General features: G+C 39.6%; 1 protein-coding gene and 1 long non-coding RNA gene across 5 annotated transcripts in view; one reads left to right on the top strand and one right to left on the bottom strand.

Moving 5' to 3' along the window:
- scn1laa (sodium channel, voltage-gated, type I-like, alpha) overlaps positions 1 to 7,975 on the top strand; it is a 146,350-nt gene extending 138,375 nt beyond the window's left edge. For both annotated transcript variants that reach the window (XM_069935333.1, XM_069935330.1), the window contains 2 exons: positions 3,537 to 3,807; positions 4,674 to 7,975. In XM_069935333.1, coding sequence (XP_069791434.1) covers positions 3,537 to 3,807; positions 4,674 to 5,857 — 1,455 coding nt within the window. In that variant the 3' untranslated portion in view covers positions 5,858 to 7,975. The remainder of the gene's footprint in view (positions 1 to 3,536; positions 3,808 to 4,673) is intronic.
- LOC138762078 (uncharacterized) overlaps positions 1 to 23,595 on the bottom strand; it is a 79,863-nt gene that overhangs the window by 41,054 nt on the left and 15,214 nt on the right. For 2 of the 3 annotated variants that reach the window (XR_011356742.1, XR_011356740.1), the window contains exons 2-3: positions 9,097 to 9,209; positions 8,862 to 8,983 (exon numbers count right to left, since the gene is read on the bottom strand). This is a non-coding gene — a long non-coding RNA (uncharacterized lncRNA). The remainder of the gene's footprint in view (positions 1 to 8,861; positions 8,984 to 9,096; positions 9,210 to 23,595) is intronic. The other variant, XR_011356741.1, reaches the window with a different exon arrangement.

Genomic DNA, 23,595 nt, shown 5'->3' with positions numbered 1-23,595 from the left:
ACAGGGGAGGGGCTTAATGAAACTGAAAATGTCCATGTAAATACTATTTGGTGTCGAATGAAATTGAATAGAGGCTGACAAGAGAGAAATGAGAGGCAGCAAAAGGAAGCAGAATGTGGATGATGTAGTGCAGAATTGTAATCATAATCCAACACTAGGGCAGGATTAGGCTTGAATAAGGGGGGATAGGAAGAAAATTATGTGTGAGGACTAAAATAAGATTTATGCTTTAAATTAGTTGTTGCTCTTTATTTACTTGTTTGATGGGTTGGGATTTGGTACCAGTACGGGGACCAGTACAGCAGATGAGTAAAACCGAGTGGATATTGCCACCAGGGATAGTGGGGCCTGGTCAGACAGGCCCAATTAAAGTGTATTTCCATTACCTTCAAAAACTCTGTTGAGACCTGCATTTTCACACATGACACAAGGTATCTACCTCTAGAAGTTATGCACAATTGATCCAAAATACACTACACGTTGAGAATTCCACTGTGCATGCCTGTGTTACTCATCATATGAACGAAAAGACTATTTGAGTAGTAGTGTTGCTGTTAACTTGAATATTTGGTGGAAATTTATAATACATAATACAGTATTAACTGAGTGTATGACAAATATTGTAAATGATCTCGTCTTTTATATTAATTTTCAAAGCAGTTTGCTATCAAAATATGTCTGTATTAAAGTCAGCTGATTAAAGTTTTATGTTCTAAGAATAATTAAGAATAAGCAAACAAATCTGGCTGGATATCAGTGACCAGTGTCCATACTTTCACCAATTTTTGTGACATCTGCCAACGTACTAACTCACCCACCTACTTTTCCATCTAAATCATTTATCTATCTAGATTGATGACATTATGGACAGTGTAGAGGGCTATCAAATCATACAGTTGCATAATTAGAAATATGGGCAGAGAAATGACAGATGCATTTTATTCCAAACAAGTGTGAGGTGGGATCTCTGAAAGGTCAAATATTAAGGGAAATATACAGTAAATGGCAGGTCAAAACATTGATGTGCAAAGTGATCTGAGACTCTGGGTCCATAGATCATTGAAACTCACCACACAAGTAGATCGAGTGATAAAGAAGCCAGGTGGTTTGCTTACTGATCTACCATCAATCACTCAGGAGACTATTGCGGAAAAACCAATAGGCTTTAATTTACTTAAGAATGTAGCATATCCCTACTTTTCTATTATCCTGCATTGAGTTGCAGGGAGCTGTGGAACAGTCACCTTTATATAGGAGCCTGTGGGGAGGGGCCACAGGTACAACCAGCCAATAGGTATGCTCAACCAGATAATTATACAATACAGTGGTTTACCACACTTCCATTGGTGCATGAGTACAAAAGTAAGTTGTGTTGCAGATATATAAGACTTTGGCGAGGCCACACTTGCATACTGTGTATAATTCTGGTTGCTCCAAGGATGTGGAGGCTTTGAAAAAATGCAAAAGAGATTTAACAGGACGCTGTCTGGATTAGAGGCTGTGAGCTACAAGGAGAGGATGGACAAACTTGTTTTCTTTCGAGTGTTAGAGGCTGAGTGGAGACCTGATAAAAGCTTATAAAATTATGAGAAGCATTGAGAAGACAAACAGAATCTTTTTCCCAGGATAAATATGTCACAGATAGAGGACATGTATTTAAGGTGAGGGGGGCGGGGGAGGGGGAGCTTAAAGGATATGTGTGGGCCAAGTTTTTGTACACATTTGGTGCCTGGAACAGGATCCCATGGGTAGTGGTGGAAGCAGACATGATAGTGATATTAAAGAGGCTTCAAGATAAATAGATGAAAACTGAATAGAGGGATATGTTTTATATGCAAGATTTTTAACTTAATTTAGTGTCATATTCAACGCAGACATCATGGGGAGAAGAACCTGTTCATGTGCTGTCCTGTTCTATGTCCTAAAGATACCATGTATTGTGGCTTATGAGTATAAAATCCACTTGAGACACTTGAATACAACATAATATTCCAGGTAAATGTGCAAAGGAGTTTCATATATGCACCAGAAAAGTGTGCAGGAACATGAGCAGAAATAAGGTTACAGAAAGGCTTTAAGTGGTCAAGTGCTGAATTAATGGAAAACACCAACTAAGATGGAAAAAAGTCGTGAGATTATCCATTTTGAAAGGAAAAAAAACAAAGATTGAGTATTTTTTTAAAATGGTGAATGATTGTGACATGTTGATGTTCAAAGGGACCTGGGCATCCTTGAATGCTTATCAATCAATGCTAACCTCTAGGTGGAGCAGGAAATTAGGAAGCAAATGATAACACTGGATACTTTTTTTCAAAAGGTTTGCTTTCTGTAAAAAAAAAGGGCATTATAATAGACAACTTCAAGCTGAACACAAAGATAATTTCAGTATCACGTGGGACATTGGAGAAACATTAAATTAACTTTTATTGGATTTAACACATTTAATCACATAATAATACTGACACTTTGCATTAGTTCAACTGACCAAAAAATGTTACACCGCTGATTTTTGTTTGTACTCAGCATCCGATGCTTCTCGTGTCAGCGCTCAACAATAATCGGCCAGCATTAATGGATTACAGTTATCCTGATATCTCTTTTCCATGGTGGCAATGTGCTAGTGAAACCTTTCACCATGTTCATTGACGGCACCAAGATTAGCGGGGAAGACGTCCGAGTGTGAATGCAAAAAATGAACTTTCAATGACATGTTGCACCTCATGGTTTTGTATGCTTGAAGTAGAGTTAAAATATGACAGAAAAATATAAAAAATGTCATATCTAGAAGGTTCTAAGGTGATTTTTGTGATCAGCAGCCCAAAATAAAAAAAAAACCCAAAAGTGTTTAGGAAGAAAAGTCTTCGTTGTCCAGTGCATGTGGTCTTTAGTATTGGAAGATTTGAGTACAAGAGTAAAGATGTCATACAATAATTATATAGGGCCTTAATGAGACATCATGTGAAACATTGTGTTCAATTTCGCTGTTCTTACTGAAAGGAGGATTTATTTACTGATTCACCATACTGGTTTCTAAAATTGCAGATGAGGAGAGATTGAGCAGGCTAGATCAGCAAAATCATAGTTTAACTCCACAAAATGTATGAAATTCTTATCATCTAGACAGGGTAAACGTGGGCTGAGTATTCTAGAATTATTGGTCACAGTGTCAACATAAAGTTTAGGCCATTTAGATTTGACATGAGAAATTTATTCACCTTGGATATGGTAAAAGTGTGGCATTTTCTACCCTGGATTGGGTAGAGGCTCACTTATTTTGAATACATTTGAAACAGATTGCTATAGGAGAATAATAAAAGAATCGAGTGATATGGTAGGACAATAGTGATTGAGATAAAGAATTTGCTGTGATCTTATTGATTGTTGGAGCAAACCTAAGGTGATTTCTGTTCTATCAAGTGGATGACTTGTATTTTCTGGTGTACAACTCTTATGCAACACATGGGTCTGTTGAAAAATATGTGTTGGCAGATGGTAGCCATTAGTAACTAATATCTCCAATCTTATTTATTTAACAGAACAAGATTCAAGGGATGGTGTTTGATTTTGTAACCCAACAAGTCTTTGATATCAGTATTATGATTCTCATCTGCCTTAACATGGTCACCATGATGGTAGAGACTGATGATCAAAGTCAACAAATGGACAACATCCTATATTGGATCAACCTGGTTTTCATTGTTCTTTTCACAAGTGAATGTGTGCTGAAACTGATTGCGCTCCGCTATTATTACTTTACCAGCGGCTGGAATACCTTTGATTTCGTAGTTGTCATTCTTTCCATTGTCGGTAAGAATATTTTAAGGCTTAAATCACTTTTCAAAAAGTATTATTTGTCTTTGCACTTGAACGTTTTGGTTTGGTTTTATTAAATATTAGCACATGCAGCTTTAATTTAGCAGCAGAAAGATAAATACTTAGACTAAGTTTAATCCATTAGGTTCTGGAAACAATATAAAAACATGTACCCGCTTGTCTGATGGTAATATCAAAATCAGTCATAAATATTAACAGAGTGTAAATTAGAGAGGAATTAGGGGATATGGGGAGGAGGCAGGTAGGTAGAGTTAGGTCATAAATTAGATCAGCCATGATCTTATTGAATGGTGGAGCAGGCTCAATGAGCCATTTTTGGCCCACTCCTGTTCCTACTTCCTATGTTCCTAAATCAGAATCATTTTATCATTTATTTTATAATGGATGGAGGTAGTGATATTTTTATATTAGTCTATATCATTTGGTTAAATAGATCCCACTGTTTGTTAGATTGTGATGTACAACTGCAATACTCAGAAACATTCACAAGACATCTTTGGCCTAGTAAACTACCTTAAATGAGAAATCATCTTCAAACCTAGGGGTCTGCAAAAGTGAAGAAATGAAAAATGGAAAGCCTTTATTGAAATATATTGCAAAACCTTTGAAGTTTACAAGTGACAAAGATGGTAAAATACAATGGAAGTTGACCCAAGCCACAAGAAATTTCAATATTAAGATGTTTACAATAATACTGAGATTTGCTCTCTGATTTGTTACATTTTCTCAATCCTTCACATTTGGATTATTTTCAAACGTTGTTATGAAACATCGCACATGAATTATAACAAAACTAAGTGATAAAACTTTAAATAATTCATATTTTTCTTTTACTTCAGGCATGTTCTTAGCTGACATTATTGAAAAATATTTTGTGTCGCCTACATTGTTTCGAGTTATCCGACTTGCCAGAATTGGTCGTATATTGCGCTTAATCAAGGGTGCCAAGGGAATCCGAACACTCCTATTTGCTCTAATGATGTCTCTTCCTGCCTTGTTCAACATTGGTCTGTTGCTTTTCTTAGTCATGTTCATTTATGCAATATTTGGGATGTCTAACTTTGCTTATGTGAAGAAGGAATCTGGCATTGATGACATGTTCAACTTTGAAACTTTTGGAAACAGCATGATCTGTTTGTTCCAGATCACTACTTCTGCTGGCTGGGATGGGTTATTGGCTCCAATTCTAAACAGTGGGCCACCAGACTGTGACCCAACAAAAGATAACCCAGGCAGCAATGTCAAAGGAGATTGTGGTAATCCACCAGTTGCCATTTTATTCTTTGTTAGTTACATTATAATATCTTTCCTGATTGTCATAAATATGTACATTGCTATTATTTTGGAGAATTTCAGTGTTGCTACAGAGGAAAGTGCTGAACCACTAAGTGAAGATGACTTTGAGATGTTTTATGAAGTTTGGGAAAAATTTGACTCAAATGCAACTCAATTTATGGAATATGGTAGATTGCATGATTTTGCAGATGCTTTGGAACCACCTCTTCGAGTGGCAAAACCCAACAAAATACAACTCATAGCTATGGATTTGCCCATGGTTAGCGGAGATAGAATTCATTGTCTTGATATCTTGTTTGCTTTTACAAAGCGTGTGCTGGGTGAAGGGGGAGAAATGGATGCCCTTCGACAGCAGATGGAAGAACGCTTTATGGCATCTAATCCTTCCAAGATATCGTATGAGCCTATTACAACCACTCTGCGGCGTAAGCAGGAACATATGTCTGCAACTATCATTCAAAGAGCTTTCAGGCGATATTTGATGATGCGAACTTTGAAACGAGCATCTTTCATGCTCAAAGAGAAAGGAAAAGCAAGTGAGCTTTTACCTGGCAAAGAAGAGATGGTAATAGATAAATTTAATGAAATCTCCACAACAGACAAGAATGATATAACTCCTTCAACCACATCACCACCTTCTTATGACAGTGTAACAAAACCAGAGAGAACCCGAGAAGAAAAAGAAAAAGAAGATAGAGGCAAAGATGCAAGGGGGTATAAAAAGTAAAATGCAATCAAATCAAACAAAAATTATCCACTTGTATGACATTGTTTACAGCTTTTTAAGTGTGACCCAAATGTATCAACAGACTCCATTTGGAGACCTATGCCAAACAAACAATTAGCATATAATGAGGTCGCTGACCCTTACCAGGAGACTGTGATTCTGTATAGAAGGGGGTAGTCAGCAAGTGGAATAAGAGGTTACTGCTTCCACTACCAGCTGACAATGCTGAAGAGGAAAGTCAAAATTGCTACAAGGACTAAGAACAAGACAAAGGGACCATAAAATTTTACATATTTGTGTGTTATTTATTGTGCAACAATATGTTTTATCTGTATATTTTGCATTCCAGTTGCCACAGTTCCACAGTTTATACCAGGCCCATAACAATTCACACCTTATTTTATAATTCATAAGTTATATATTATATGTGACTATTTTTCTAAATGGGCGGGGTGGGCCTTTGTGTTTTTGGGAAAAGGTTTCAAGCACTACTTTTAAGGTAAGCAGATCACCCCAAAAGTTTAGCAGAATGTGTTTAACATGAACAAAAATGTTTTGCATGGAAGCATGCTGCACTCGTTCATTGTGCATGAGGGATCATTAACCCACAAACCAAACAAAATTTTTTTAAAAATCTATTTAGTGTTTCAGGGTGGCCCTGATGTCCAAGGTGCTTTACTAAATGTGTTGTGTTATATTTGAACAGTTCTGATATGTGCCTGTTAGTTATTTATAACCCCTAAACTGAGAGTTGATGGGTATTTTTATGTAGAACACTTACAAACAACTCTCAATTATTATTCCTTTGTTTTAAACTGTCATGGGTGGATGGAAGCAAAGGAACCTAGAAAGGATCTACCCAACAAAACTGAATTGACCAAAACAGAACTTTACAAAATCTGCTCTGCTTTATCCTGCAGTATTGTTTAGCCATCCTCAGCTCTCAATAAATCCGACCAGACCAATAAATCCCTCTGTAATGTAAATAGTTACTTCATACTGTGGTGCATATCTGAGCAACAATTTATCTTAGCACAGCATTCATTGCATCAAATATGCTCCACATTATGTCTAGTTAGCAAGCTTTTGCAGATGTATTCTGTATCATTATAAATCGTTTGAATACTGTCACTGGTGCATGTTTATATTACTTTTGCTCCTGAACACTGCCCAGAGTGACTGAAGAGAAGACGAAAGCCAGTGATAACTGAGAAACTGTTCTCTAAGAATTCACTCCTCCTCATTTGCAGTGAACTAAGAAGCTTCTTTCCTTTGAGTTTCTAGGTTCAAATGCATACTATATGATGAGACTCCACAGAATATGTTGCAGATTGCTTGAAATGCTCAGAACAAGTGCTGGAATTTTCTAAAGGTTCTAATGATATAAATATTGTAAAAACTCATTTTATTTTACTTTTCAGCATTTGTACATATAAAATGTTGAAGACAATGATTTCAGGTCAGAACTACAGACACTTTTTTTTACATTGATCCATAGCACTTTTTCATCAATGAACTTCCCAAAAAAAAGAAAGAACAGAAACTTTTAGTTTACTTTTCAATAAATGCACACAGTTTAAGTCGAGCAAAAATTAATTTGTGCAAAGTTTGGACCATGATTCACTTCTTCCTGCAAAGTGATATCCAGAAATAAAACGAGTGTTAAACATATTCCGATCCAAAGCACTGCCTGTACTGAAGGTTATCAAGGAAAGAATCCTTGATCCTTTGTACTGTCCATTTGGTCACTTTATTGTCTTGTGAGATAATTCATGCTGCACTAGAATGGTTTGGAAGAGAAAATGGGTCCCACAGTTTTCTTTCACAAGAAAAAAGTCGATATTCTTTAATCACACCCAGGTTTTTTGTGTTTTCTTACACAAAGAGAAGTTAAATGTAAACTCCTTATATTAAGCCTATTGACTTGTAGTGTATTAGTGAAGTGCATGCAGGATAATGCTAATATTACCGTAAATAAATGGTAAGACTACAGTACAGAAACAAGCTAACAGAATAAATAAATTTTTTTATTGTATGTAAGGACTGACTCGGTGTGGATTTTATCTTTTTGGGCTGCATTTGCACACATGACCATAGTTTGCTCTCCAAATATTAAGAATCTTCCTACAAATAGTTCATGCCAGATTGAGAAATCTATTCAAATGTAATATTTGGCTTGCTGACATATTCATTTGGACTTTACAGAAAAATGTCAATGTTCTCTAGGTAGCAAGATAAAAATAAAGAACAACACAGAAGGCATAGCATTTAGCACAACGCCTTTACTGCACCAGCAATCCGGACTGGACTGGGGTTTGATTCCTGCGTTGTCTGTAAGGAGTTTGTACATTCTCCCCGTGACTGCATATGTTTTCTCTGGGGGCTCCGGTTTCCTCCCACCATTCAAGACATACTGAGGGTTTAGGTTAATGTGGTGCAAACTGGGCAGCGTGGACTCATGGGCCGAAATGACCTGTTACTGTACTGTATTTCTAAATTTAAAGGTATTCAATCAATGTTTCAGATCTTGCTCCTTCAATTTACAGGTGGTCTTAGTTTGGTAGTGTCTAAAGGTAATGGACAGAAATGTCAGCAAGGGAGTGGGGTGCGGAATTGAAATGGCCTCATGCACTGCCAACGCCACACCAAAATTGGATAAACAACTCCTAATATTCTGCTTGGGCAGTCTCCAACTGGATGCTATTAACATTGAGTTCTCCATTTTCCAATGTTGCTGCCACAAGACTCATACCACTGGGTTCAGGAACAGTTTGAAAGCCCAGGTCACATTTCTTATTTTTATAGTGTTTCCCGGCCATAGGCCATATTGTAGGGGATTTCAAGGTTGCACAGAGCCGAAGTGGTTGCTGTGACGTTGTGCACCACCAGCTTTTTCTTGATCTATTTTTTTGTAAAATGTTAGCCAAATTATTTCTACATAATACTGCTCTCAATACCAGACAAATAAAATATTCAATAATATAAATTGATTATGGTGCCAAACCTTTCTCTTAAGAGGGTTTCTTGGTTGGCTATGAAAGTATTGTTGTCTTTCCAGCTGCAGTCACTCCATTCTGCCTTCCAGCAACAAAACAGGAAGTTGTTTTTCTCTTGGACAGAACTGTGCTTAATTGATTATTCATAAACAGGAATAAAACAAACATTTCTGTATGACTTTCTACATAAAAGAAATATTATAATTACTGATGGTAAATTGATATCACAAGCAGAATTATTACCTCTTTGTCCATTCCTGAAGGCAAAGATTCGAAAGTCTTCTGGGGTAGGATCTCAGAAGTTTGATTGAACATGGGATTTATATCATTTTGCAGGTCAATGATGACTCAGGTAGCTGAAGGAAAATTAATGTCGTTAAACAGATACCTGATTATGCATTACAGGTACACAATCATTTATCTGGAACCCTTGGGGGACAGTGTGTTCCGAATTTCAGATTTTTCTAGATTTCAAAAAGCCAGATTTAAGCCCACCCGAATTGTGCTGCTGTATCCACCCCACCCCCTTCCAGTTGCGCTGCTGGTCTCCCCCCTCGCCTGCCTGACGCACACTGCTGGTCTCTCGCCCGCCCGACTCACACTGCCATCTCTCTCCCCATTTGCCGGATTTTGGAGTTTTCTGGATTTTAGATGTCCACATAAAGGATTGTGTACCTGTACTTCCTTTTTAAACTTTTTAACTTGATCTGGAAACATTTATTGGTAACTATGATATCAGCAGGTAATAACTTGAACTTCCATTGGAATATAATAGTGATGATCTTAATTGAATACTGTCACTGGTGCATGTTTATATTACTTTTGCTCCTGAACACTGCCCAGAGTGACTGAAGAGAAGACAAAAGCCAGTGATAACTGAGAAACTGTTCTCTAAGAATTCACTCCTCCTCATTTGCAGTGAACTAAGAAGCTTCTTTCCTTTGAGTTTCTAGGTTCAAATGCATACTATATGATGAGACTCCACAGAATATGTTGCAGATTGCTTGAAATGCTCAGAACAAGTGCTGGAATTTTCTAAAGGTTCTAATGATATAAATATTGTAAAAACTCATTTTATTTTACTTTTCAGCATTTGTACATATAAAATGTTGAAGAGAATGATTTCAGGTCAGAACTACAGACACTTTTTTTTTACATTGATCCATAGCACTTTTTCGTCAATGAACTTCCCAAAAAAAAGAAAGAACAGAAACTTTTAGTTTACTTTTCAATAAATGCACACAGTTTAAGTCGAGCAAAAATTAATTTGTGCAAAGTTTGGACCATGATTCACTTCTTCCTGCAAAGTGATATCCAGAAATAAAACGAATGACTTTAAGATTTTAAATACATTATTATTTGTTGGCATCAAAGGATTGGGTTTTGATCAATTTATGTAGTTAATATGATTGATTTGTGTATGCATGAATATCAAGATATTGTCAGAGTACATACATGACATCACACAAACCTAAAATTCTTTTACCTGCAGGCCAGGCAGAATATCTACTTATCACTAGTATAAACTGCACTCACGATATCTATAATAATATGGAGGTACCAACTAGAGAGAGTGCAATAGTGGATCTCCTATTAGGAAATGAGACAGGACAACATTTTGGGTCCAGTGATCATAATACCATTAGTTTCAAGTTAATTATGGAGAAGGTTAGGTCTGGGCCTCAGATGAGAAAGGCCAAGACTGAGGAAATGAAAAGGGTTCTAGAATGTGTGGATTCGGATAAGTTGTTTTCAGCCAAGAATGTGCGAGGTAAGTGGAGGACCTTCAAAGGTGAAATTTTGAGAGTTCAGTTTGTATGTTCCTGTCAGGATTAAAGGCAGGGTTAGAAGGCAGAGGGAACCTTGGTTTTCAAGGATATTGTAGATCTAGTTCAGAAGAAGAGAGGTATGTAGCAGGTATAGGCAATATAGAGCAAAAGAGATATTTGAGGAGTATAAAAAATGAAAGAAAAATCTAAAGGAATAAATCTGGAAGGCTAAAAATACATGAAGTTGCTTTGGCAGATAATGTGAAGGAACCTAAGGGTTTCTACAGATATATTAAGAGCAAAAGGCTAGTAAAATTAAAAAAAATTGGACCCCTTGAAGATCAGAGTGATTGGCTTTGAATGGAGCCAAAAGAGATGGAGTCCTGAAATTTTTTTTTCATCAATATTCACTCAGGAAAAAATTACCAAAACTAATATTGACGCAAAATAAGCTACTCCCTTTTACAATAGATAACCTTTCCTTTAGAGAATGGGGAAAAAAAGGGATTAAAAGAATAGAAAATTGTTTTTCAGGAAGTAGATTCTTATCCTTTGAACAAATGAGAGATAAGTACAATATAACTGGAGATACAGCGCTGGCATATTACCAACTGAGATCCTACTTGAAGGATAAATTAGGAAGCAATTTGAGATTGCCAGAGGGAAGTAACCTTGAATATGTGATTACAGATACAATGTTAATCAAAAGATTTATAACAAATATGTATATTAAACTGCAAGAAAAGGAGAATGAGGAAACAAATGGTAAAACTAAACAAAAATGGGAACAAGATTTAAATATAAAGATAAAAAAGGAAACATGGGAGAAATTATGTTCTGGAACGATGAGAAATACAATAAATACGAGGCTACGTATGATACAATATAATTGGTTACACAGACTATACATTACACCTCAAAAGTTAAATAAATGGGACCCAACAGTATCTGACAGATGTTTTCGATGTAAAAAAGAAATGGGAACAACAATTCATGCAATCTGGACATGTGAGAGAGTAGAAAAATTTTGGGAAGATCTCAATCAGATATTAAATAAAATAACAGAAAACAATATACCAAAGAATCCAGAGATCTTTCTCCTAAGTAACATAAAAAACAAAGAATTTGGAATTGATTTGGAGGATGCACAAAAAAGATTTGTTAAGATAGCCCTAGCCGTAGCAAAAAAATGTATTATGTCAACCTGGAAATTGGAAGATAATTTGAAAATACAACAATGGTATATAGAAATGAATAAATGTATTCCATTAGAAAAAATAACATATAGTTTAAGAAATAATATTGAAATATTCGAACAAATATGGGAGCCTTACATTAAATACAATAGCGAAAACCTACCGGGGACAAACATTACCTAAGTTGATGGAAGGAGAAGGAAAGAAAAGAATGGACTCAGTAGAATTTCTGGTGTATTTTTGTTGAATGACAACATTGTCTGACTGGTTTAATGCAACCTAGATTGTATACCTAAAATGGATGAGAGGGGGGGGTGGGGGGGTGGCTTGGGAGGAGGGAGGGGGGGGGGGAGAAAAAGTCACTGTATATGTGTGAAAAAGAAAAAGTGTGTATCATGGCTAATGTGATTTATGGTGTGAAAAATAAAAAATTAAAAAAAATAAAATTAAAAAAAATATTCACTCAGGAAATGGGCACAGAGTTATGGGAAGTAAGGGAAAAAGCACTGAGTCCTTGGAACCTATACAAATTAAAGAGGAGGAAGTGCTTGCTGTCTTAAAGCAAATAAGGTTGGATAAATCCTCAGGGCCTGACAAGATATTCCCTCGGGTCTTGAGGGAGGCTAGTGTAGGAATTGTAGGGGCTCTGGCAGAAATATTTAAAATGTCTTTAGCTACAGGTGTTGTACTGGAGGATTGTAGGGTAACTCGCTGTTTAAAAAAAAAGGCTCCAAAAAATACCCTAGGAAATTATAGGCCAGTGAGCCTGACATCAGTAATAGGTAAATTACTGGGAGGTCTTCTAAGAGATTGGATATACAATTATTTGGATAGGCAGAAACTGTTTGGGGATAGTCAACATGGCTTTTGTGTAAGGTAGGTCATGTTTAACCAATCATAGAGTTTTTCGAGAAGGTTAGATTTCAAATCAAATGTCAGATATATTGTCAGAGTACATAAATGACATCAAAACTAACTGTGAGATTCCTTTTTTCCTGCAGGTACAGCAGAATTACCACTAACTGGTACTGCAAAAATAAACTTCACAGCATAAACATGTAAACAAATAAAAGAATTGTAAAACAGATAACAAATGTAAACAAACTATGCAATACAGAGAGAACAAATAAAATAAAGTGCACAAGTAAAAGTACTTAAATAAGGGTCTGTTTGACTCTGCCATTGAGGATTCTGATGGTGGAGGGTAGCAACTGTTCCTGAACCTGGTGGTGCAAGTCTTGTGGCAGCTGAACCTCTTTCCTGATGGCAGCAGCAAGAACAGAGCAAATGCTGGGTGGTGTGGGACTTTGAAGATTACTGCTGCCCTCTGAGGGCAGATCTCCATGTAGATGTACTCAATAATGGAGAGGGTTTTGCTCACTCTCTCCACTTTTGATCCCCAGTGATCATTGGATTCCATACCTCTGGCTTTCTTTTCCTGAATTCAACAATCAGCTTCTTAGTTTTGGTGACATTGAATGCAAGGTTGTTGTTGGTGCCTCATTCAGCCAAGTTTTAAATCTCCACCTGTATGCTGATTCATCCCCTTCCTTTATATAACCAACTACCATGGTATCACCAGGAAAATTGATGAAGGAAAGGCTGTGGATGTTGTCTACGTGGACTTCAATACTGTTTTTGACAAGGTCCAATATGGGAGGTTAGTCAGAAAGGTTTAGACACTCGGAATTCATGATGAAGTAGTGAACTGCATTCAACAATGGCAGGATGGGAGAAGTCATGAGGTGGTGATGATTGTTTCTCAGACTGGACGTCTGACCCTCAGGGATCGGTGCTGAGACCATCCTTATCAATGATCTGAAGTGATAATGTGGTAAACTGGATCAGCAAGTGTGCAGATGGCACAAAAAATGGAGGCATTGTGGACAGCGAAGAAGTTTTTCAAAGCTTGCAGAGGGATCTGGACCAGCTAGAAAAATGGGCTGAAAAATGTCAGATGACATTTAATGCACACAAATGTGAGATGTTGCATGTTGGAAGGGCAAACTAAGAAAGGACTTACACTGTAAATGGTAGGGCACTGAGGGGTACAGTAGAACAGAGGGGTTTGGAAATACAGATACACAATTCATTGAAAGTGGTATCACAGGTGGATAGGGTTGTAAAGTGAGCTTTTGGCATATTGGCCTCATAAATCAAAGTATTGAGTATAGGAGTTGGGATGTTATGGTAAAGTTGTATAAGACATTGGTGAAGCTAAATTTGGAGTATTGTGTGCAGTTTTGAGTCACCTAACTTGTCAATAAGATAAGTGCAGAGAAGATTTAGTAGGATATTATTTGGACTTCAGGAACTGAGTTACACGGAAAGGTTAAACAGGAACTTATTCCATGGAGTGTAAAGGAATGAGAGAAGATTTGATAGAGATAGGATATTTAAAATTACGAAGGGGATAGACAGAATAAATATAGGTAGGCTTTTTCCACTGAGAGTAAGTGAGATACAAACTGGAGGACATGGGTTAAGAGTGAAAGGGGAAAAGTTTTGGGGGAACTTTCTTCTCACAGAGAGTGGGAGGAGTGAGGAAGTAGCTGCCAGCTAAAGTGCGGAATGTGGGCTCAATTTTAACATTTAAGAAAAATATGGCCAGGTACATGGATGGGAGAGGCATGGAGGGCTATGATCAGGGTGCAGATAAGTGGGACTAGGCAAAATAAAATGGTTCAGAACAGACTAGAAGGGCCAAAGGGGCTTGTTTCTGTCCTATAACGTTCTATGGTAAGAGTCATTAAATGAGTCTGATAGAGTGTTATTTAAGAGTCTGATGGTGGAGGGGTAGCAACTGAACCTGATGGCGTGAGACTTATTGCATCTATACCTCTTTCTTTTTTCAATCTTTCTTTATATAATAAATACAGTACAATGAAGAAAAGGGAACAAAACTGGAAATACAATACCACGTAAGTGTATATATATCAGGATAAAACTTGAAACAGTCCCCCCCTCCACTGCACTGGGTGAATACAGAAAAGACATCAAAAATATATATAGTACCTAAAAACAACACCTAATTTACTTAATGTACTCCTTTTTAAAAAAAAATAACCCCCCAGAAAATCTGAGCAGCTTATCCTGAGGGTTACATATATTTTGTAGTTCTTGATTCATACCATTAGTCAAAAAACAAAGGTAAGACTATATCTCTTCAGGAAGAGTGAGTATTTCTAATCACATTAAAGGTATGTCATGTAGGACTAGATGTTAATATTCCTTATTGCACTCCTGAGACTTGTTGCCTAGACTCTGCAGGGTATCCAAGTGAGTGGTGGAGTTTTCTGGGTTATCAAGTGGGCATCCTCCTTCTTCAGTGTTTTGCTGATAGACCTACGTCACATCAGGAGGGTTCAGCAATGAATCTTGGCATCCCGGACTCATCCCCCTAGATGTCATTCATTCATTTGGGTGCCTAGGTGGAATCCTTTTCTCCTCATCCAGAGCCATTGACTACCCTTTTCAGCGGCTCTGGAGAGATCTATAACTACTTGTATGTGCATCTTTCCTCACACTCCCAACTCCTTGAGTAGCCTTGATATTGATGTGGCTACAAATCCTGTGCAGCCTACTTTAACCAGTCGGACCCTTGCCTTCCAGCCACATTGCTGCAAGCTCTGCCTACCTCAGTTTCTTGCACTCGTAGGCCTCCTCCACTGCATCCTTCCAGGGCACTGTAAGCTCGATTATATAAACAAGATGGAGTGAGTTTGACCACAGCACAAGGATTGGTCTGAGGTTGGTTTCCGCAATTTCATTTGGGAAGCAGAGCCTCTGGCCTAAGTCTGCCGCCATCTTCCAATCACGTGCCCCACTTAGCTGACCAGAATCTGATCTTGATGTGGTGATTCTGGCTTGACCCTCACCTGTTAGCGGCCAGTGGGATGAAGGGGGAGGTAGAGTGCTAACACTCGTCTGCAGATTTTCCATCAAATAAAAATAAGACGAAAGGTCATCAAATGTCAACGCTGAATCAAATACATATCTAATTTTTTTTTAATTTAAAGAGGAGATCATTTGAGAGAACCACTGAAACATTGTTAGAGGTCTAGTCTTTCCATTTGAATAAGATGGCTCTTCTAGCCACCTTGATGGTAGCAATGAGAACAAAACATGTCCGGGGTGGTGAGGATCTTTGATAATTGTTGCTCCTCTCTGACGGCAGTGTTCCATATAGATTTTCTCAGTGGCTGGGAGACCTTTGCCTGTAATGTACTGTGCTGTATCCAATGCCTTTTATAGGGCTTTCCGCTCAGAGGTATTGGTGCCCCCATACCAGGCAATGATGAAGACAGTCAGCACACTCTCCACTACGCATCTGTTGGAAGTTTACGAATGTTTCTGATGTCACACCAAACCTTTGTAGATTCTTGTGAACATGGAGGCACTGATGCACTTTCTTCACGATGACATTAGTAAGTTCGAGGACAATCCTTCAAGATACTGACTCCCACGAATTTAAATCTGTTAACCCTCTCCACCTCTGATCCCCCACAATGATTACTGAGTCGTACACCGCTGGTCTTCCCTTGCTAAAGTCTACAATTATATCCTTGGTTTTTGGTGATATTGAGTGTAAGGTTGTTGTCAGCACACTGTTCAGCCAAGTTTTCAATTTCCCTTCTGTATGCTGACTCATCGCCCCTTTTTATACACCCCACAACTGTGATACCATCAGCAAATTTGTAAATGGTGTTGTTGCCGTACTAAGCCACGCAGTCATAGGTGTAATGTATGTGTCGAGCAGGGGATTAAGTACACAACATTGTGGTGATCCAGTGCTAATAGAGATTATGGAGGAAATATTCTTGCCAATCCACACTGATTGCAGCCTGGAGGTGACGAAATCCAGGATCCAATTACACCATGGAGTAGTGAGGTCCAGGAGTTTGCTGATCAGTTTGATGGTGTTGAATGCCGAGAAAGAACATTCTGATGTGTGCATCTTTGCTGTCGTGGTTGTTCTTTGCTAATACTTGCTAAGGAAAAATCACGTATCCACAAAACGGAGCTAGCATAGAGGACTGATGTGGGGGGGGAAAAAAAGGCTTAAACAACAAGACCAAATTTTAAAACATTGAGATATCTGAAGCACAGGCTGTATGAAATTAGCTGTTCCTTAGCAACCAATAAGTAGATGAGGGAGTATTTTCACAGGCAGTAGGCTCAGCTGCACAAACCTGCATACTGTATCTTATAAACCAAGTACAACAAAAGACATGAAGCATGAAAGTCTTCAGACGCTATCTTCTTTGGCTTGGCTTCGCGGACGAAGATTTATGGAGGGGGTAAAAGTCCACATCAGCTGCAGGTTCGATTGTGGCTGACAAGTGCGATGCGGGACAGGCAGACACGGTTGCAGCGGTTGCAGGGGAAAATTGGTTGGTTGAGGTTGGGTGTTGGGTTTTTCCTCCTTTGTCTTTTGTCAGTGAGGTGGGCTCTGGAGTCTTCTTCAAAGGAGGTTGCTGCCCGCCGAACTGTGAGGCGCCAAGATGCACGGTTTGAGGCGATATCAGCCGACTGGCAGTGGTCAATGTGGAAGGCACCAAGAGATTTCTTTAGGCAGTCCTTGTACCTCTTCTTTGGTGCACCTCTGTCACGGTGGCCAGTGGAGAGCTCGCCATATAACACGATCTTGGGAAGGCGATGGTCCTCCATTCTGGAGACGTGACCCACCCAGCGCAGCTGGATCTTCAGCAGCGTGGACTCGATGCTGTCGGCCTCTGCCATCTCAAGTACTTCGATGTTAGGGATGAAGTCGCTCCCATGAATTTTGAGGATGGAGCGGAGACAACGCTGGTGGAAGCGTTCTAGGAGCCGTAGGTGATGCCGGTAGAGGACCCATGATTCGGAGCCGAAAAGGAGTGTGGGTATGACAACGGCTCTGTATACGCTTATCTTTGTGAGGTTTTTCAGTTTTTCAGTTTGTTGTTTTTCCAAACTCTTTTGTGTAGTCTTTCAAAGGCGCTATTTGCCTTGGAGAGTCTGTTGTCTATCTCGTTGTCGATCCTTGCATCTGATGAAATGGTGCAGCCGAGATAGGTAAACTGGTTGACCATTTTGAGTTTTGTGTACCCGATGGAGATGTGGGGGGGCTGGTAGTCATGGTGGGGAGCTGGCTGATGGAGGACCTCCGTTTTCTTCAGGCTGACTTCCAGGCCAAACATTTTGGCAGTTTCCGCAAAACAGGATGTCAAGCGCTGAAGAGCTTGCTCTGAATGGGCAACTAAAGCGGCATCATCTGCAAAGAGTAGTTCACGGACACTATGATTGTTGCAAAAACACACAGAAATTCTGGAGGAACTCAGCCAGTCTTGCAGGTTCCACAGGAGGTAAATACTTATTACAGATGTTTCGGGCCTGAGCTGTTGTTCAAGGTACAATATAAGCAAAAAGCACACAGGCAAGAAGGCATGATCAGATTTATCTAAATGGTCTGAGAGGAAATGCATATCTTTCACATCCTACTTATCATGTCAGGAAGAAACCTTGGTGGAGATTGAGTGGAAATTCAGTTTTCATTAGCTGTGAATGAAAGCAATCTGAGGCCTTTGAAGAGAAGCCTAAACTCTTTGTTCCATTTCATGAGAAGGAATACAATCATGGCTGATCATTTGACTTTAGTGCTCTATTTCTGCTTTCTCTCTATACCCCTTGATTCCTTTAGCCATAAGGGCCACATCCAACTCCTTTTTGAATATATCCAATGAACTGGCCTCATCATCTTTTTTATGATAGGGAGTTCTGCAAGTTGACAACTCAGTGAGTGAAGAAATTTCCCCTCATCTCAGTCTTAATTAGCTTACCCCTTAAACTGTAGTTAGACTGTGAATCTGGTTGCAGTATTGCATGGCAAATTTGCTCTTATTTTTGTGAAGGACATGGTAGAAACTGGGTAATATCTCAGATCCTACTGGATGTGGCATTTAAAACTGCTAGCATGACCTCCCCCTAGGCTAATTTGTCCCTGATTTCTGCTCCAGCATATTGAAAAGCAGAAATTAGAGAAGCCAGAGATCAGCTGCTGGTACATCTGAATTCGGGAAATGGGCAGACTTCACATTCAGTCCCGTATCTTACAGCCAGTGTTACTGACAAGTGAAATTAGCAGGGTTTTGTTTATTTTAAAATGTCTATTTTACAATACCACAATGATTTCTAGGACTGAAAGTAAACTTATTAATTCTTTACATATTTGATGATCCTTTTTTAAAAAAAAGTGACACAAAGAAACAGTTCTGAGACCTTTGCAGTTACACTCCCAAAAGTCATCCATGATAGAATAGCAAAGGCAGGACCTCAGAATTCACTGTCACCAAAAGCAAGAGCTCCAGTTCATGGGTGCAGAGGGTCATCTGGCTCTCCTTATCTCGTTTAGGTTAGTGTACAAGGATGGGAGCAAAGTGTGGCTCATATGAGCAACACATTGCGTCAGTTATCATCAGGCATCAATATTATGCATGATAGAAATTCTCAGTTGCAAAAAGACCCAAAATAAAATGCAATTATCCGACAAATTTCACATGAAGAATTAAGGACAGAACAAGTTTAAAAGATCTTGTATCTGGATAATTAAGACTGAGATGAGGGGAAATTTCTTCACTCACTGAGTTGTCATTAATGACAACAAACCATCATTCATGCAACTTTCATGATTTTGATGTCAAATTGGATACATATCACAATAAAACCATGCAGAATACTGTGCATTCTATTTAGATCCATCTCGTATAATGTTTATATTAACCTAATTAGTTGAGGATAATGCAATTCTAAGTAATACTGAGGCAGCAGGATGTCTGATTAAATGAGGAAAATTAGTTAAGTTAAACAATATGCTGAATTGCATTTATTATACGACATGATGTGGATTGCCATTTAGGATTTTGACATTATAGAAATTACAGAAACATAGTTGAGGGATGAGTAGGACTGATTGCTTGAAGTTCAGCAGTACAGATGCTACAGGAGAGAAAGGGCTGGAGGTAAGAGAGGAAGGGGAGTTGCATGTTTGATTAGGGAGAACATCATGGCGGTATTAGAGAGAATATTCTTGGGTTCATGCTCAGATTCATTGTCAGAGTACATACATAACATCACATACAGGCTACCCAGAATTTCTACTTCTCAGTGGTGCAAAAAACTGTACTCAAGAAAAAGATATTCATACAAAAGAGAGAACTGTAAACAAAATATGCAAACAAACAGATTGCAATATAGAAAAATATAAATATTCCAATAATAAATCATATGCAAAGAGTCCTTAAATGAGTCTCTGATTGAGTTTGTTGTTTAGGAATCTGACAGTGGAGGGGTAGCACTACCCCGGCATTTTCAGACTGCAGGACCAGACTAGCAAGTTATTGTGCAGTTTTACTTTACTGAAGGAAGCAAAGCAGTCTGCCATAAACTCTGGATCAGATCACTGGAGAGGTCAGGAAGGACACTGGAAGGGTTGTGCGAGAAGACAGAAACGTAACAAGCAGGCTGGAATTGGGATTAGACTGAAAGTTAACCTGTTCAGACTCAAGCTTCCAATGACCTTACTCACAAATGTAAGATCAGTAGAGAAGAGAATGGATTACCTGAGACAACATCTGAATGAGAAAGAACTGCAAGGCAGCTGTGTTCTGATGATTACATAAACTTATTACCCCTCCATAAATCTTCGTCCGCGAAGCCAAGCCAAAGAAAAGGCTCCAGGACATCATTCCAGTCACAGGGATCCAGCTAGATGGCCTTATCTCCTTCAGGGCAGACAGAGACGCTGCTGAATCTGGCAAGGCTTGAGGTGGGGAGGGTCTGTGCATTTGCATTAGTGAGAATAGGTGCACAATCTCTCTGTTGCAAAGACATACTGCTCAACAGAGATAGAGAACCTCATGAAATACAGAGCCTTCTACCTGCCCAGGGAAATCACGACCACGCTGAATGCTGCAGTTTATGCCTGTTGCGAATGAGAGTGAAGTACTGAAGAAACTTGTGGTGCTATCTGTGAAGCCCAGACATTTCACCCTGACAGAGGCATGAATGTAGCTGGTGACTTCAACCACACAACCTGAGGCCTGCCCTACCACACGTGGCTATGCATAATTCAAATGCCATCTGCCAATTTGCTAATGACACCGTTTGTCAGCAGAATCACAGACGACAATGAGGAAGTATACAGGAGTTAGATCAGCTAGTTGAGTGGTGACACAACAATAACCTTGCTCTCAATCTTAGCAAAACCAAGGAGCTAATTGAGGACTTCAGGAAGGGGAAATCAGGAGAACACGAACCAGACCTCAATGAGGGGTCAGCAATGGAAAGGGTTAAGAACTTAAAGTTCCTGGGTGCCAACATTATTAACGATCTGTCCTGGGATCTCCATGTAGATGAAATCATAAAGAAGGCCCACTAGCAGCTGTACTTTGTGAGGAATTTGAGGAAATTTCGTATGTCACCAAAAACTCTTGCAAATTTCTACAGGTGTACTGTGGAGAGCACTCTGACAGGTTGCATCGCTGCCTGGTATGGAGGTGCCAATGCCCAGTACAGGAAAAAAAGAGCACTCTGACAGGTTGCATCACTGCCTGGTATGGAGGTGCCAATGCACAGGACAGGAAAAAAAGAGCACTCTGACAGGTTGCATCACTGCCTGGTATGGAGGTGCCAATGCACAGGACAGGAAAAAAAAAACTACAGAGTTCTGAACTCACTTAGTGCCACCATAGACATCAGTTATCCCTCCATTAACAATATCTACTAGAAGCAGAGTCTTTAAAAAACAGCCTCTATCCTCAAGTTCCCTCACCACCCAGACCATACCCTCTTTGCACTGCTCCTATCAGGAAGGAGGTACAGGAGCCTGAGGACAAACACCCAACAGCACAAGGACAGCTTCTTCCCCTCTGCCATTAGATTTCTGAATGGACAATGAATCATAGACACTACCTCACTTTCTCTTATTTTTCCATTAATTTGTATATTTTTAAATGAAATTTATAGCAATATTTGCACTGTAATGCTGGTGCAAAACAACAAATTTTGTGACATATTCATGACAATAAATTTTGATCCTGATTCACAGTTTCAACAGCATTTCGGCTTCACTGCCAGAGATTACCCTAGATTGAATGTCCACAAATGTCACTGGTGCGTACAAGGTTGACCCTCGCCACCACCTTGGATACTTGAACCACATTTCCATCATGCTAACCCCAGCATAAAGACTGCAGGAAGTTAGTTCATAGGGAAATCAGGACATGGCCAGGGGCTGGGGGTGGTGGAGGGTAGCAGCCCTACAGGACTGCTTTGAGAACCTGAAGAAAATTTGTGACTGCATGTCCAAATTGATCTCCATTAAATCATTCAACAAAATAGGCATTTCTAACCTTTGTTTCTGCCTTAATTGAAAGACCCCAACAATGAAGACGCTGTTTACATCCGGTACCGCACAGATGGCAGTCTCTTCAATCTGAGGCGCCTGCAAGCTCACACCAAGACACAAGAGAAACTTGTCCGTGAACTACTCTTTGCAGACGATGCCGCTTTAGTTGCCCATTCAGAGCCAGCTCTTCAGCGCTTGACGTCCTGCTTTGCGGAAACTGCCAAAATGTTTGGCCTGGAAGTCAGCCTGAAGAAAACTGAGGTCCTCCATCAGCCAGCTCCCCACCATGATTACCAGCCCCCCCACATCTCCATCGGGCACACAAAACTCAAAACGGTCAACCAGTTTACCTATCTCGGCTGCACCATTTCATCAGATGCAAGGATCGACAATGAGATAGACAACAGACTCGCCAAGGCAAATAGCGCCTTTGGAAGACTACACAAAAGAGTCTGGAAAAACAACCAACTGAAAAACCTCACAAAGATAAGCGTATACAGAGCCGTTGTCATACCCACACTCCTGTTCGGCTCCGAATCATGGGTCCTCTACCGGCACCACCTACGGCTCCTAGAACGCTTCCACCAGCGTTGTCTCCGCTCCATCCTCAACATCCATTGAAGCGCTTACATCCCTAACGTCGAAGTACTCGAGATGGCAGAGGTCGACAGCATCGAGTCCACGCTGCTGAAGATCCAGCTGCGCTGGATGGGTCACGTCTCCAGAATGGAGGACCATCGCCTTCCCAAGATCGTGTTATATGGCGAGCTCTCCACTGGCCACCGTGACAGAGGTGCACCAAAGAAAAGGTACAAGGACTGCCTAAAGAAATCTCTTGGTGCCTGCCACATTGACCACCGCCAGTGGGCTGATATCGCCTCAAACCGTGCATCTTGGCGCCTCACAGTTTGGCGGGCAGCAACCTCCTTTGAAGAAGACCGCAGAGCCTACCTCACTGACAAAAGGCAAAGGAGGAAAAACCCAACACCCATCCCCAACCAACCAATTTTCCCCTGCAACCGCTGCAATCGTGTCTGCCTGTCCCGCATCGGACTGGTCAGCCACAAACGAGTCTGCAGCTGACGTGGACTTTTTACCCCCTCCATAAATCTTCGTCCGCGAAGCCAAGCCAAAGAATTGATTATTGTAATAATCGTTATTCTGAAATAGAATTTTACAGGATTTCTCCAGATCTTTCAATCAGAAACATGATTGGAAGATGCTTCAGTTTAAATCATCTGCCCACATACTATAGGCCCAAAATATGGAATATACTGCAGTATTCATGAAAGGCAGATTGCAGCGGAGTATTGGTTCTCTTGAGAATAACCAGAATAGTTTTAGGAATGCTCTTCTACAAGAACTTCATCCTACTTTTTCAAAGCATACATGA

The sequence above is a fragment of the Narcine bancroftii genome, chromosome 4 (assembly GCF_036971445.1).
Source record: "Narcine bancroftii isolate sNarBan1 chromosome 4, sNarBan1.hap1, whole genome shotgun sequence".
Lineage (NCBI taxonomy): Eukaryota > Metazoa > Chordata > Chondrichthyes > Torpediniformes > Narcinidae > Narcine > Narcine bancroftii.
Note: the sequence above shows the minus strand (reverse complement) of the source record. Positions and strands in the feature narration are given on the sequence as shown.